This window comes from Galeopterus variegatus, unplaced genomic scaffold, assembly GCF_000696425.1.
Source record: "Galeopterus variegatus unplaced genomic scaffold, G_variegatus-3.0.2 Scaffold14, whole genome shotgun sequence".
NCBI lineage: Eukaryota > Metazoa > Chordata > Mammalia > Dermoptera > Cynocephalidae > Galeopterus > Galeopterus variegatus.
Genome location: NW_007726125.1, coordinates 1,030,164 through 1,045,437, shown reverse-complemented (window position 1 = coordinate 1,045,437; position 15,274 = coordinate 1,030,164). Strand labels below are relative to the sequence as shown.

Sequence of the window (15,274 nt, the reverse complement as noted above, 5' to 3'; positions counted from 1 at the left end):
AAAAAAAAAAAAAAAAAAAAAAAAAAAAAAAATGCATCTCTAAACTGTTACTTTCCTTGTGTGTATCTAAGAGAAAATGTCTTATGCTTTCCAGAGCATTAGGATTAGTCAGATTAGTATTTTCATAAGCTGGGTAACTAACAATTATATTGCTCTTCATGGCCATCCATATGGGAATGTACAATTTTTGCATCCAGGATTGCCAAGGCATCCCCTATACATACACACTCAGGGTATGTGATGACGGGTCATTTTTTACACTTCTGGAGTAAGACCTCACATCCCCTCAAGAGGATTCAAGTCATAGATTTGAATGATTTCAAAAAGCATTCAAGGGTGCTCGTTTGCACTTTTCTTAACTTATATGCCCAGCTGGCTACTCCTGTTCTTAGAGATTTGAGCAGTTTTTATCCTGGAAATCAGAGATCATAGGAACCGGAGAGATCATTCAGTCTGACCTCATTTTAAAAATACTGAGCAAGATGAGCACAGCCGGGGGCATATTTAAGCGGTGCTCAGGTTGTGCAGCCTAGTGGGTAGAAGAGCCAGTTCTCCGGCCCAGGCCTGAGGCACTCCTTTGCTCCCCATATATTGAACTTCTTTTCCTTTTATGTTCTTTTGGGTTTTAAAGGCAGCAGCCTCCTTGGAAAGAAGAAAAGCATCCTGGGTTCAGGCTGACGTCTGCACTTAACAGGTACGTGGATTGTTTCCTAGTAGAAGTAGATTTTCTACTGGTAGATATTCCTAGTGGAAGTAGGCCAAGCAATTTGATTGTCCTGATATTCTTTACATATTATCCAGTTGCCAGAGTGTGTTTATGGCAGTTGTGTTTATATGGATAAATATAATTATTACCGATAAATTTAAAAAACATCACTTATTGAGTGTCTGCAGGAGACAGTACAGCACAGTGTAAGAACATGAGGTCTGGAGTGGGGCTACCAGGGTTTGCCTCTTACTGTGTAACCTTGAGCAGATTATTTAACTTCTCTATGCCTCAGTTTACTCATCTGAAAAATGGGGATAACTGTATCTATGAGTTGGTTGTGAGGATTGAATAAGATCGTGCATGGGAAGCACAGGTGTTCAATAAACATTGACTATTGTCATGGTCACTTTGGGCCAGACCCCAGGAGTAAGAGCTCTACCTAGGTCATTTTCTTCAATCCTGACAATACCCTATAAGAAGGAGTATTATTTTCTGTTCTAAGAGGTTAAATGCATTGTCCAAGACCCCCTAGCTAATATGTGAGGGAACTGGGATTTTTTTAAAAAACAAAAATAACTTATTATATTGCAAAATTTTAAACATACATAAAAGAGTTATAAGAAGCACCTTGTGCCCCCATCAGCTTCAGTCCTTATCAGCATCCTGTAGTTTTGTTTCTTCTGTACCCCCACCTTCCACCCCAAACCCACAACCAGCTGGATATAGCATTTCACCTATAAATATCTCTAACAGTATAAGGCTGATGCAAACCTTTTTTTAAAAAAAAATGTAACCACAATGCCATTATTACACTTAACAAAATTAACAATAATACCCTAATATGATTTAATAACCAGTCTATGTTCACATATTCCCAGTTGTCTCTCTGCATTTGATTGATATTCTCTTGAGGATCTTTGACTCTATAAAGGAGCTGGAATCTGAACCCAGGTCTCTCTGATCCCAAAGCCTACACTCATTATGTTACACCACACAGGTTTTCCCTGATGGGCTTCTTCCCTCATCTGAAGCCACATGGCTTAGCAGCCACATGAGACCGTCACCTGGAATAGACCATAGAGAAACATTTTAGGCTAATTTGAAGTTGCTCCAAGTCCTTTTTATGGCAGGCAGTCTGACCCTCGGATGAGATAATCATCTCTCGGAGCTGAGATTGTATATAACTTGGAGCTTTCTGGGAGAATTTCAGAAATTAGCTATAGATCAGCAGCTCCCAAACTTTCTGTATTAGGACTGCTTTACACTCTTAAAAAATGTTGAAGCCCTCAAAGAGCATTTGTTTATGCCCTGTATCTATTGATATTTATCTTTTGATATTAGAAATTAAATTGAGATTTTAAAAAGATACTTATTAATGCATTTTAAAATAACAGTAAGACCATTACATGTAAACATAATATCTTTTTTAAAAAAGAAACACAGTTATATTTCCCAAAACAAGTGATTTACTGAGAATAGTGGCATTGTTATGCCTTTTACAAATCTCTTGAAGGCAGCTGGATTCTCTGCTCATGCATTTGGTTTGTGGTAGCATCACAGGTCACATAGCTGCTGGGAAAGCCCTGCTGTGCTCATGAGAGAGGAAGAGTGACAGTCAAAGAACACTTTAGTGTTATCTTGAGGATAGTATTGACCTTGCATTCTCCCTGAAAGTGTTTGAGAACCACTGCTCTGGGTGATCTTCACAAAGGAAGATTTATGGAGAAAATCTAGTACAGCCATTGGTCACACCATCTTCTGAGGTGCCAGTAGGAATAGGAAGGTTTTAGAGGATGCTGTGAATCTGAGGCCCACTCTGTTGAAATAAATCACTGTGCCATCAGCTTCAAAGTGTAAGGCTATACAAGCACAAATTAAAATACTTTTTGGGTGTTGGCAATCCTCAGACGTTGTTACTGACGTAAGGGACTTCAGGTAGGTCCTAACCCTTCGTTTTATGGGTGATTGTAAATCGTTATTGAAGGTTGTTCTTGCCTTCTTTCCTGTTAGTAATATCCAGCAAAGAACGTTGCATTTTCACTAAGGAACAATGGATTTTCAGCCAGACTCTCTCCTCCCCTTCTTAGGACCAATTCTGATTCTGCTCTTCACACGAGTGCTCTGAGCACCAAGCCCCAGGACCCCTATGGAGGAGGGGGCCAGTCGGTCTGGCCTGCCCCATACATGGGTAAGACACACAGGCCCACTGCTAACAGCGTCTGTGTTTTCTCATTCTGTCCTGTAGGAACTGAGAGAGAGAAGAGCTTAAATGGTGCATATACTTCCCCAGTTTGGTGGTCTTCAGAGCAGAAGCTCGTGGCAGGGCAAGTGTGTGTTCATGATGGAGTTAAGCCGGAGCTCACTGGGGCATGTCGCTCTTCCTTGCTTCTTCACAGCAAATCTCCCTTGTTGCTGGCTCTGGGCCCCACAGCCTCCTTCTCTCCCCCACAGCACTGGCCCTTTTCCAGGCACTCATCATCTTTCATGTGGACTCTTATAATAACTTCCTAACTGGTCTCCTGATTTCCAGACTTATGTCCCTCCAACCCAATTTTATGTTGGGTTCTTGAAGTGTCCTCTTTTCCAACCCAGGATCTGAGCAAACTGAGTGATAAAACCAGAAGTGACAGATAGACCTAAATATCACCTTTGTTACTAATGAGGTCAGGTTGGAGGAAGTGGCCTCTCTCTGTGTTCATGGGCATATTATGACTGAACCCCAGAAGGAGGCAACCTTCCACAGTGGCCAGCAGCACTGGCCAGGGTGGTCCCCTGGGAGGAGTACTCAGGTAAGACTGGAGACAGGGCAGAGTGGAGGAGGAGGCCTGGCCTCTGAGGGAAGGCGCAGCCCACGGAGAAGAGGGAGTGGAATTGGAGCCGGCCATCTCCTTCTAAGTTGTTCCCCTTGTGCGGTTAGATCATCATCCTACCTGCCTTGGTCCCAAGTGAGTAAAGGGGTGGAGAGAGGCCAGGAATGCCCAGGAGAGGGGAAAGGCATACCCACGATACTTCATGCCATCTGCCTCCAGAGGGAACGCAAATCTGGCCATCTTAGTCTCCTGCTTAAAACCTTCGGTGACACCCCTTCACCTTGGTTTAGAACGACACTAGCCTCAGGATCCAGCCCCGCCACCCCTTCCTACTCTCCCAGCTTCCCAGCCTCACTCCGCCAGAGAGCCATGTGAACCTCTTTGAGTTCTCCTGGTGTTGCATCCTGTCCCCATCTCTTCCTCTCCTAACTCACTCCTGGCCTGCCTGGCCAACCCCTGCTCCATCTGTAAGTCTCAGCTTGTATCCCTACTTCTGTGGAGCCATCCTTGACCTTCCTCCGTCTCAGTTCAGAATTACACATGTTCTCCTAATATCCCAAAGCTCCTGCAGGCAGATGACTGTTTTAGCACCTGTGACACATGACTGCTTTTCATGTGGACATGCCTCTCTCCTGCTCAAGATAGATTTCTTTTTTTTTTTTTTCCTTTTTGTCTTTTTTCATGACCGGCAACGGATCGCAACCCTCAGTGTCGCGCCCGTACCGGACCGGGACCGGCAACGGGATCACAACCCTCGGTGTTGCACCCGCACCTCGCTCAGCCAGTGAGCGGGAACCGGTCTGTATGTGGGATCCGAACCCTCGGCGGGAGCGCCGCCACACTTCCCAAGCGGCGCACTGTAGCAGTGCGCCACCGGGCCGGCCCCAGGATAGATTTCTTGAAGACAGCATCTAATGGTCTTGTTTTCTCCAGTCCCCAGCACAGTGCTGGGCACAGAGGAGAAGTGGGGAGAAATCACACAGTGGCTCACACATACGGAGCACTCACTAAAATACACTAGGTGTTGATGTCTAACTTGTACATCTTTTTTTTCTTGTGGCTGGCCAGTACAGGGATAGAACCTTTGACCTTGGTATTGTCAGCACCATGCTGTAACCAACTGAGCAAATCGGCCAGCCTTAAAATGATTTTCTATTCCAGTATGAGGTAGAAAAAGAAGGGTTTTTGTATGTGTGTGTGTGTGTGTGTGTGTGTGTGTGTGTGAGAGAGAGAGAGAGAGAGAGAGAGAGAGAGAGAACCCTTGACCTTAGTGTTACCGGCAGCAAACTCTAACCAAGTGAACTAACTGGCCAAATCTAACCTGAACATGAATGAGGCTGAGCCATTCAGATACATTCCAAGCCTGCCTTGCTGGGATTTATAACCTGGAAAGAACAATGGTTTTGAATTATCCAGTCCATATGCAGACAGTCTCTTGTCCACACTGTTAGGGCTGTGTGTTGGTCTTGAAATGGGAATAAGTAAATCTGTGGCCAAGATACCAGCTCTTCTGGATCTCTTTACTTTTTGGACTATTTAAAGCTGAAATAGTCTCCATTTCTTCCAAGAAGAACATTCATGATCCTATTTCCTCGCATATAGTAAGGATGGGATTTAGTAATAATCACTGCTGTATTTGTTCCCTTGATGCAATTCACAGACTACATTTGCCTACACAAGTGTTTGCTTGTAAAGTATGAGAGCTTTCAGCATTAGTTAGGGACATCCACCCATGTTTCCACACATGGGAATATGAGCGTAAAGTGGCAGTGATGTTGGAATTGGATATGGGTCCACTGCTCCCTGCTTAGAGAAGCAGAGTATGTGGGCAGAGGGATAGTTTAGCTTCAGGATAGGTAGAGATGGGAATATATAAACAAAGCCTAAAAAAGCAGGGACTGTAATCAGTGGGGGTGCCTGTGATTGCAGCAAGATCTTAGTCTCCCTGGACTGGGAGCAAAGCAGATTGATAGATTTCTACCCTGGAGCCCCTGCATTTCTGCCTCTGTCCATCCTTTATTCACATTGCCCTCTGTGGAAAGCCTGTACTTCTCTAGAAAGGGCCAAAGGCCTAGAGAGAATCAGGGAATCATAGGTAATCTAAGTAAGGAATTTTTGAAGTTTGCATGCAGAGAAAAAAGAAAGTAACTAAAGAAGGTGATTACCTGAGTTGAAGTCTTTATACCTAGAGGATGTAGCTACTCTGAGGGAAGAGGTGAGAAATGTCAGAAGGTGTGAGGATTAGTAAGAAAAGCAAAAGAATGTAAATGTTGATCCAGGTAGACAGCATGAGAAGAGCAATAAGAAAGAAATCCTGGAGCAGGGTTCCTGGGTTGACCTGGAATCGTGGTGGTCTCTCCTTTTCAAATCAGTTAGAAATTGTTGGGCTACAACATCTGCCAGCCATGGAAGGTGGGCTGACCTCCAGCTGGGATGTCTGAACTGTGTGCCTGCTCCTGCAGTGATCTTACAAGTATGGCAGAACTCAGAAACACATCCAAATATGGACGTGTTTACATGGGAAAGCCAGTGTGTTTAAAATATTATTCAAGTCTCTAAGGATGGGAATTATTTCTGGAGAATTATATTTGTTGGTGGGAGCTATTTTAAATAGTTTCATGTATTTTCCCCATGTAATTCATTAGAGTTTTTAATTTTCTTTCCTTTTGGATTTTAAAAATATCAATGAGCTTTACAGAAAAGGTATTTCTTATTATAGGACCAACTTTTAAAAAGTGATGGGAAAATATAACTGAAGCCCAGAACTAGGTTCTGTAATAGAAGAATAATAACTGTTCTTTCCCTGGGAATCTTTCCTGAGCACAGTGATGTAGCTCCACTGTTTGTCATCGTCGTTGTCATGAGCAGATGATAAGAGCACATCTGCTAGAAGCTTAACTCCATGAGCAATAAACTATGACACATTCGTGAGCAGAGGTATGCGTCCCTAGAAGAGCGAGCCATTAGCCTGATACGTTTAGTAATTTTCATAATGGTTATTGAGTTGCATGGCAATTAGGCATAAATGATAAGCAGTTCACATAAGTGACAGAAATAAACTTTTATACAACCAAACAAGATTTTTATAATTTCTCTCTTCTTATTTAATTATCCAGAATCTATAAAGAGAAATGTTGATCATTTCCCTGGCAGCACGTGCAGTTTAATTACCACTTCACACACTTATGTAGACGGGCAAGCACAAGGCCTCTCTGTGACACTTGGCCTGTCCCATAGCCTTTAGGAGTGTCCCCTAATTCCCCTCCTCTCATCACTGGCATGTGGAGCAGGGAGCTGGCTGGACCATGCTCTTTCAGGGAGCAGTCTAGAGCCAAGGGCTGAAGAGTATATGATAGTTGTCTTCTCCGCACCCAGAGCTGCAAATGCTGAATGTTGCCATCTTTGGGGACTACAATCCTCAGCTCGTCCTCTGGGATCTGGGGGTCATGTGTCCTGGACCTCAGTGACCTTTCAGCCACAAGAAGGTTTGACCTGCAGAGTTAAGTTTTAAAATGCAAATAACCCTGAAATACGTAAACCTGTTAATGACACTTGATGACATGGATAGGAAATGGGGGGGGGGGTGCAAGCATCACAGGTCTAGAGACAGGCAAAAAGAGTGTCACCCAGAAGGCAGGAGGGCCCAGAATGAAGCAGCTGAGACACCAGAGGCTTCTGTTAGGCTGCACTCTGGGTAAGGGACTTCCCCTTGTCTTCCCCTAGCAGCCCAGACTGTTGTGCGAGGAGTTATTTTAGCAGTCAGGCATGGGAGTGCAGAGAAGTACATGGTCTCAGTTCTGCTTGGTTAGGAAATGTCAGCCCTCGGTGTCTCTGAGGCAGCAAGGTTTACTGGAACACAGATGCAACCTCGGTCATCACTGTCCCATCCCCTGAGGGACTGATGTGAATTGATTTCTTCTTTTTCCAGATGTCCGTCACAACTTGTTCCTTTTATTTTTAACCCTTTATTTATAGCAGTTTCCTCTGGGGTTTTTAAATTTTGTTTTATTGGTTTTTTTTTTTTAGAGGCTGGCCGGTGCAGGGATCTGAACCCATGGCCGTGGTATTACAAGGCTGTGCTCTAACCCACTGATCTAACCAGCCAGCCTTCCTGTGATATTTTTTATCTAGCAGTAAAACCCAGGCTTGGATATTTTGATTATATGCTAATTTAGTGCTACTGTATCAATTATCGCCACCACCATCCATCTGGTCACCTGAGTGCAAAACCTGGGAGTTGTATTTAATTACTCTGGTTCTCATGCCCCTCGTACCTGTTCAGGAGCCTCATCCTACTCATTCTGTGCCTGCAGTGTATCTCAGATCTGTCTCTTGTTTTCTGTCCGCACTGCCAGTACCCTTCTGTGTTCCTTCTTGTCTAGACCGTTGTGTTGGTTTTCTCCCTGGTCTCCTGACTTGAGGCTTTCTCCTTTCACTCTATCTAATACTCTGCTGCAAGAGCAGTCACTCTAAAGCTTAACTCTAATTGTGTCACTTTTCTAACCCAAACCTTCCATTCCCCACATCATGCCAAGTTACTGGCAGACTCCTTCAATCCTGCCTTGTCTTCCATTCTTCCCATCTGGTGCTGCAGCCAGGCTACACCATTCCCTGCCCCTGCTGCGCACATCTTCCTTCCCTTCCTCACCCCTTCCCCCCTCCCTCCTACCTCCTCTCCTCCTGTCTTTGCACTAGGGCATCCCCTTCAACCTCACTTCCAATTATCTAAATCCCTCCAGGCACAGCAAACTGGTTAGAGACGTGGACATTCTGAATGCACACGGGCCAGAACTCTAGTCCCAGAACTTACACAATGTGATCTTGGGATGATAATAGTGCCCACCTCAATAGAGTGTCTGTGAGGATTACATGAGATCATCTGTATAAAGTGTCTGGAACAAAGTCAGCCAACAATAATCATCTTCATCCTTATCCTTCAGTGCCTGACTCAGGTGCCGCCTCCTCCCTGAAGCCTTCCTTTTGTTCCAGTCTGATGGAGGTGGTAGCACTAGTGGGATACCATGTGGGGTGTCTGCTAGCCACTCAGGCAGTTCCACGTGGTAGCCCTTAGCTGAGTCCTCATATTCCAGGGACAGGCCAGCCTTAGTAATTAAACCTACAGTGATTGTTGTCTTGATGATGAACAGATGCTTCAACATACCATTCACATTTCTGTATCAAACTTAGTTTTACAATTTCTAATAATTTAGTCACTTTTTAGTGATCAGAAGGGTCAGGTTCCGGGCCCTTTCCCAAAAGGAGGATCCTAGGGAAGCCAAAATAGGAATCTGAAGCATCTTTCCTCTCCTAGCAGTGCTGAGTGTAGCCGCACACTTTTTTTCTCTGTGCGCTTCATTTCCTAATGTTCTCCTGTTTGCATAGCTTCCTTTGGATGTGTGGAGTCACTGCTTAAGTGACCTACAGCCCGTCCAAGGACCATCTACAATAGAGTCCCCGAGATGATTATTAAAAAATGTAGATTCCTTGGCAAATTCTCTGAATTTCTTTTGAATCAAAATCTTCGAGGGTTGGGGCCAAGAATCTGTATTTTAGCAAGCTTACCCAAGTGGTCTTTATGTACACTAAAATAAAGTTTTCATCACTAACTTAGATTCTGTTTCCATGGGCCTGAAAGAAATTCTGTCTTTGTGAAGCTTAATTGATTGACCTCTCAGTGCTCTTAGAGACTCTCAGTGTTACCCCTGCTCCTGGCTCCACTAAAATTTTATATCTTCTTTCTACCTGTATTGTAGAATTTGCTACCGTGTTCTATCTTCTCACTTACACTGTATCACCCTGCCTCACCTACCTACCATTGAGTGCAGGAGCTTAATAAATATATGTTGAATGATTAGACATTTCATTTAAGTTTTATGGACTACTCAGGTTAACTTATAGATTAACCTTATCCAGAAACTTATCTAAACTATAAGCAAGCTTTATTTAAAGGTTTAGAACTTAAAAATTTGTCCTGATTCTATACTGAGAACTCATTTGGTGTATTTGATTGTTCCAGGGAGAATGGTAAAATATTACATTCTTGGCACAAATCTTTATTGTTAGCTTACAGCAAAAGGAAGTACTATACTTTGTCATCTGCAGTATATTTTATGGATTAAAAACACTTTATTCAGCCAGGACTTATTCCAAGTCATATATGTGAATGCTATCCCATATACCCTTTAAATTGACTTAGACTCCAGGTACATTTTGTTTTTAAAATAACTTGACTCTGCTATAAATATGTGTAGCAACATATAGTAACTTCCAGTTTGTTCCTATAGACCCCATGGTAAGTGTCAAAAAGTGGTGTAGACTTTTGAGTTACTTGCCCTTCCTCTTGTGATAAAACGTTTGGAAGAGAATTTCGATCTATACTTGTTTACTTTGTGATTTGAATAGAGGATCTCAGACTTTGTAAAAATTTTTTCTCTCAGAACAGAGGAAGTAAGAAAATTTAAGACAGACAATTTTAGAGGAAAAGAAAAGCAGATAGGAACCAACTTTAGACTCAAATTAGCTACATCTATTAGTATAAATGCTAAAAGCATCTTGAATGAACATCAGTCTATCAAAACTGCCTTAGAATTTTCAAAATTCTATTTCAAATCAGAACATTACTAATTCATGAATAAATGAAAATGAAAGCACTACATCAAAGTGTTTTTTTTCTTTCTTTCCCACTAGGTTTCTGTGATGGTGAGAATGATGGACATGGGGAAGGTATGAACGGGTTTCACCTACGTATGTTGGAGTGAGATGCTGACTATAGTATATACAACTTTCTTTCAACAGGACTCCCCAGACCGTTGACAACCACTGATGCATTTACTTTTCTGAGGTGCTCTAGAAAATTAAGACTAGCTGTGATCAAGGCCATGAGAAAGGAAATAATGTGATTAGATTACACAGGTTCCATGTTATCCAGGTTCCCCCAGTCCCATGGTCACAAGGTTGTGCAAGGAAGCAAAAGTTGTGATCACATGAAAATATGAACGAATTGATCACTTAAACAGTTAGCTATTCCAATATCCTTCCCTTGTCAACACTGTCTCTATCCATTTAGAAAGTCTTTGCATGTTAGTAATTGACAGATGTAAATAAACAATGCGAGGAAAATGCAGACTGACTGCAAAATGAAATTGCAAATCTTGCAGATGCTGAGTTTCATAAAGCCAATTAAATTAATATTGGAGATCTGCCAAAATGACACTCAAACCCCTTGACAAGTGAATGTCCAACATAGTTTATTCATTCAGTTCCAGTCCCTTTTTCCTAAATCTTTATAATCTGAAATTTAATTTTCATATCTGAAAATGCACAGCTTAGGTTTGTATGTCATAGAAATAAGACTCATGGGGAATGGGATCAGTGGAGAGCATCTTGCATCAGAGTTACTATTCCCTACTATCACCCTTTGTACTCCTTTTCCAGGTTATGAATAAAATCATGAAAAGTTGAAACATCAATAAACATCTAACCTTTTAGGACAGAAATAAAGAAATGGCTTCAGTTCCCCCAATTAATTCGTTGAAGAATTCCCAACAAATCTTGTATATAAAAAGAGACTAAAAACAATGAACTTGTCTAAGAAAACCATCCCTGTTAAGGCTGGAGTCTGCCCCAACCACATTCTTGTAACCAACCCTTCGAGAAGAGAAGTAACCTTGAGTCGTGAAGCCACCTCACTCAGAATAGAGACTTTTCCTAGCATCCAATAGTACCGTTCAGAGCAGTCTTTTAGTTCTTGACTTCCCATTGTATTGGTTTATAACGGTTCTCAAGCTCTATTTTTCTTGTCCTCCAATTTGTTGAGACTCAGCTGTAGGCTCAGCATTTACCAAACACTGGGGTTTTTTGTTTTGTTTTGTTTTTTTTAAGATGACAGGTAAGGGGATCTTAACCCTTGACTTGGTGTTGTCAGCACCACGCTCACCCAGTGAGCGAACCGGCCATCCCCATATGGGATCCGAACCCGTGGCCTTGGTGTTGTCAGCACCACGCTCACCCAGTGAGCGAACCGGCCATCCCCATATGGGATCCGAACCCGTGGCCTTGGTGTTGTCAGCACCACGCTCACCCAGTGAGCGAACCGGCCATCCCCATATGGGATCCGAACCCGTGGCCTTGGTGTTGTCAGCACCGCACTCTCCCGAGTGAGCCACGGGCCGGCCCTACCAAGCACTGTTTTAAGCACTCTCCAGTAGTGAATAAAACAAAGGCCCTGCCCTCATGGAGCTTACATTTCTGAAGCAGTTTGTATTAACTATTAGACCAGGGAACATTTGAAGAAAAGAAAAAGAAGGATGTTGACAAAATAAGCTCTCCAAAAGAGAGTGACACGAATATCAGGGTTAAGAGAGGCCCCTGGGAACATGGATGAAGTCTGTACTGTTTCTGCAGAAATGACCATTGCTGTGATGGTGCTGGGAAGGTCAACTGTGAAGAGCATTGTGTCGTGCTCCTACGGTCTTTCAGAGAAATTATATCCCCATCCGTACTTAAGTCATTCTAGGAGTTCACAATTATATCCTAAGTTTTGTTCAATAGAAAATAACACAAACTTATTTTAGAGACTTTGTTTCACATCCATTTCTCAGAATGTACTCCAAAATTTTGTTATCTTGTTTCCTTGAATAAGCAGGCCATCCTGTGTGGGGCTAAGATAGGACAGTCATGACAATCACACTGGAGCTTATGTGGTCACCAGAATTTACCAGCATTCCTAGTTCTGAGCTGTCACCAGTGTCTCTAATGTTGAATCTCCTTCCTAACGTCAGATCACTTAATTCCTGAGGGGCTAGCACTTGTTTTTCTGGGCTCTCTCTGAGAACAAAACGTTTGCACTTGTTTTGTGGCTCAGCATTCTTGTTTCACCTGGTATGACTAAGCGTGTTAAAGCAGAAATCCCTGGAATGGTCCTTCATACAAAGCCTGGTTGTTTTTATAGCATGGAAGAGCCAGTAGGGGTCCCATCAGCTGCCCAGCCTCAGATCCTCGGGTTATGGATTCCTCTTTATCCCTCACTCTCAGCCCAAGTAGTTTCACTGCCACCATGTCTCCCACGTAATACCCCGCTTCACCATTCGCTACTGTCCTCATTTCATCTTTCCTAGACTATCGTGTGTCTCTGCTCATCCATCTTCCATTCTTTCCTGTGCCAAGCTTGCAGGGCTCTCCTTGATCTGGCCTCAAACTTCCGAATTTTATTTCCTACCACTCCTCTTTACTTAGCCTGCACTCCAGTTGAGAATAGATGCTCTACTCAGTAGTTGTCCAGCATTTCCTCTCTGTAGGCATTTTTTTCTTATTTTCCCTTCTCTTGCAGTGTCCTTTTCCTGTGTCTCTAAAGGGCTTCTCTCAGCGCCCACGTCCAGAACCTTCCCAGGCTCTTCCTACTCTGCACGTGAGCAGTGCTGCTGCTTTGACTCTCTTGAGCTTCCACTATTTTCTTTTTTCAGTGATGGTTGTTGATGTGTTCCCCTTATCCCAACTAGGTTATAAATTCTTTAAAGGTTGAATCTATGTCTTACTCATCTCTGCAACACCCACAAGAATGCCCAAAGCACCAGTAAAGAATCAATAAATATTTGTTAAATAAATCATTTTTTTGCAAAGATAATTTGTTTGGCCAAAGGTAGGATGGCTATGTTCTAATGCAGCGAATGTGCTGGGTTTTGGGGGGTTTTTTGTTTTGTTTTGTTTTGTTTCCCCTTTAGTAGTGTCTTTCCATGGCCCATTGAAAGAAGAGAATCTATTAAATGTTCCAAAGCCACTGCCAAAACAGCTGTGGGAGGCCAAGGAGGTAGGTGAACAGTACTCAACTATGCTTGTTGTTATTGGATGTTTACACTTCAGAGGTCGTTGTAAAATCCTGCCGAGGTGAAAATGAGAGGAACTAGGAAAAAAAGGAAGAAAGAATTTGTCTGGGGACAGAGATAGGTAGAATATACTAGGGAATGATGTTTCTAGTAAAAATTTTATTACAACTGTGTCCATTACTTAGTACAGTGATCTCTTAACTTCCTAATTTGCTGTGAATTTACTCACTCAGAAAAACCCTAAGTCCCCCATATCTCATTCATATTACCAAAAGCTCTGAAACCTGGTTATAAGTCATAGGCACATTTTTCAGTTTTGTAGCCAATACTTTCTACCAGTCTTCCAGCTTCTGTCCAGAATTACTGATAAAGCAGTTAAACCCTTCTTTAAAATCAAGGGCATTTGACCTGAGTCCTCCAGAAATCAGTAAACAGGTCATTTGTTCTAATGTGATTTCTATGAGCCTTTGAGTATCTGTATCTAAAATTGTGCTAGCTGACCTCCACCTTGGCTCTCTGTAAACCTCACCCACCATGGAAGAGAGAGCGGTACTGCAGTACTTGACTTGGCCTTTCTTCCCATAGGGAAGCTGAATTGGCCTTGAAGGAAAACAGTTCATCTCTTCCAGCCCTTAATGATGCTCTTTGGTTGCTTGTATCGTTCCTGCACTAAGATGCCCCACCTGTTTAGGGTCCCTTTGGTCCAATTCCATCTTCTTCTGCCAAGTCTACCAAAGTCACCATTAGCATGGAGTGGTCTTGAAAGGTTTTTTTGTAAAAGCACTGTGTGTTCAATATTTAACCTTTTGGGGTGTAAAGAGAGATATGACTTAAAGTACACATATTTAAACATAGGAGAAGCAGCCACGCTGTTTCTCATTGGCTGTGAGAGGCACGAGTGCTTTTGGAGGCTTTTCTCAGAGGACAGCTACATCTTCTCCAGCAAAGAGGGTGGTGGCACCAGCTCTTCCCTGAGTACCAGGGCTGCGCTCTCGGGAAAGAGGTGTCATCTCCCTGAGTTCTTGTGGATTTGCATTACTTATCCCTGCCCCCCAGAGCTTATATTCTAGTTGAAATATTTATTTTACTCTGACATTCGTTTCCTCTTTCTTCACCCTGTTTTGTTTTTCTATTTCCTTCTTTTCCTCTGAGGCCAATTGGAAGAGGAATGTTTATTTAAAACCTCTATATGTAAAACATTGGTCTTTCTGAAGGAAATAATATTTATCTAGAAGATAAATTGATAATGCATCAAATTAAGAAAATTTGTTAATGTTATGCCTCCTTTATGCCTGGAAGTTCAAGAGTTTAAAAAGTCTCGTCAGATCTTAAATGGCTGCTCTGTGAGGACACTGTGTACATGTGTGGGCTCTCACCTGTGCTGAATGGAGCCCCAAGAGCCGTATGCAGACCGTTTTCAAAAACTTGAATGTGGCTTTATAGTGAGTAAGCTCATCTTTCTTTGTCTCTTCCCAGATTCAGTCCCTGTCAGGGCGCCCTCGATCCTGTGATGTCGGAGGTGGCAAGTAAGTCATGTGCTTTCTCTTTGTGTTTCAGGGATGGTCCTGAAGGTTTTCCTGAAAGTCTTCTTGCTTTGTCACAGAACTCTGAGAAACTTAACTTGCTATGTACAAATTGAAAGTCAACTGCATTTTCATAAAAACAACTGCTTTCTTTTGGTACTCATGTTTCATTTGTTTAAAGTAATTAAATTACATAACTGCAGTGCCAAATAAAATATGTCTGAGAATGACACAACTGACTTGGTAAACACACCATGGCTGGACAGATGACCAGTCTGCCCAGGGGTGCAGGACATGCCCATGGATAGGGTCAAGATTTTCCTCAAGAACCAATTTTGGCCTAACACTCAGACAAATGAGTCTCAAGGCTCTGAAGGCCTGTAGTATAGAATTGGGCTGCAGTACCCCACA

General features: G+C 42.7%; 1 protein-coding gene across 2 annotated transcripts in view; it reads left to right on the top strand.

The window, feature by feature from the left end:
- The window catches only part of CRTC3 (CREB regulated transcription coactivator 3), a 103,783-nt gene that overhangs the window by 70,782 nt on the left and 17,727 nt on the right, over positions 1–15,274 (top strand). Inside the window, exons 4-8 of one of the 2 annotated variants that reach the window (XM_008565151.1) lie at positions 632–694; positions 2,797–2,897; positions 10,207–10,242; positions 13,239–13,324; positions 14,817–14,866. In XM_008565151.1, coding sequence (XP_008563373.1) covers positions 2,894–2,897; positions 10,207–10,242; positions 13,239–13,324; positions 14,817–14,866 — 176 coding nt within the window. In that variant the 5' untranslated portion in view covers positions 632–694; positions 2,797–2,893. Of the gene's footprint in view, positions 1–631; positions 695–2,796; positions 2,898–10,206; positions 10,243–13,238; positions 13,325–14,816; positions 14,867–15,274 lie in introns of those variants that run through there. The other variant, XM_008565190.1, reaches the window with a different exon arrangement.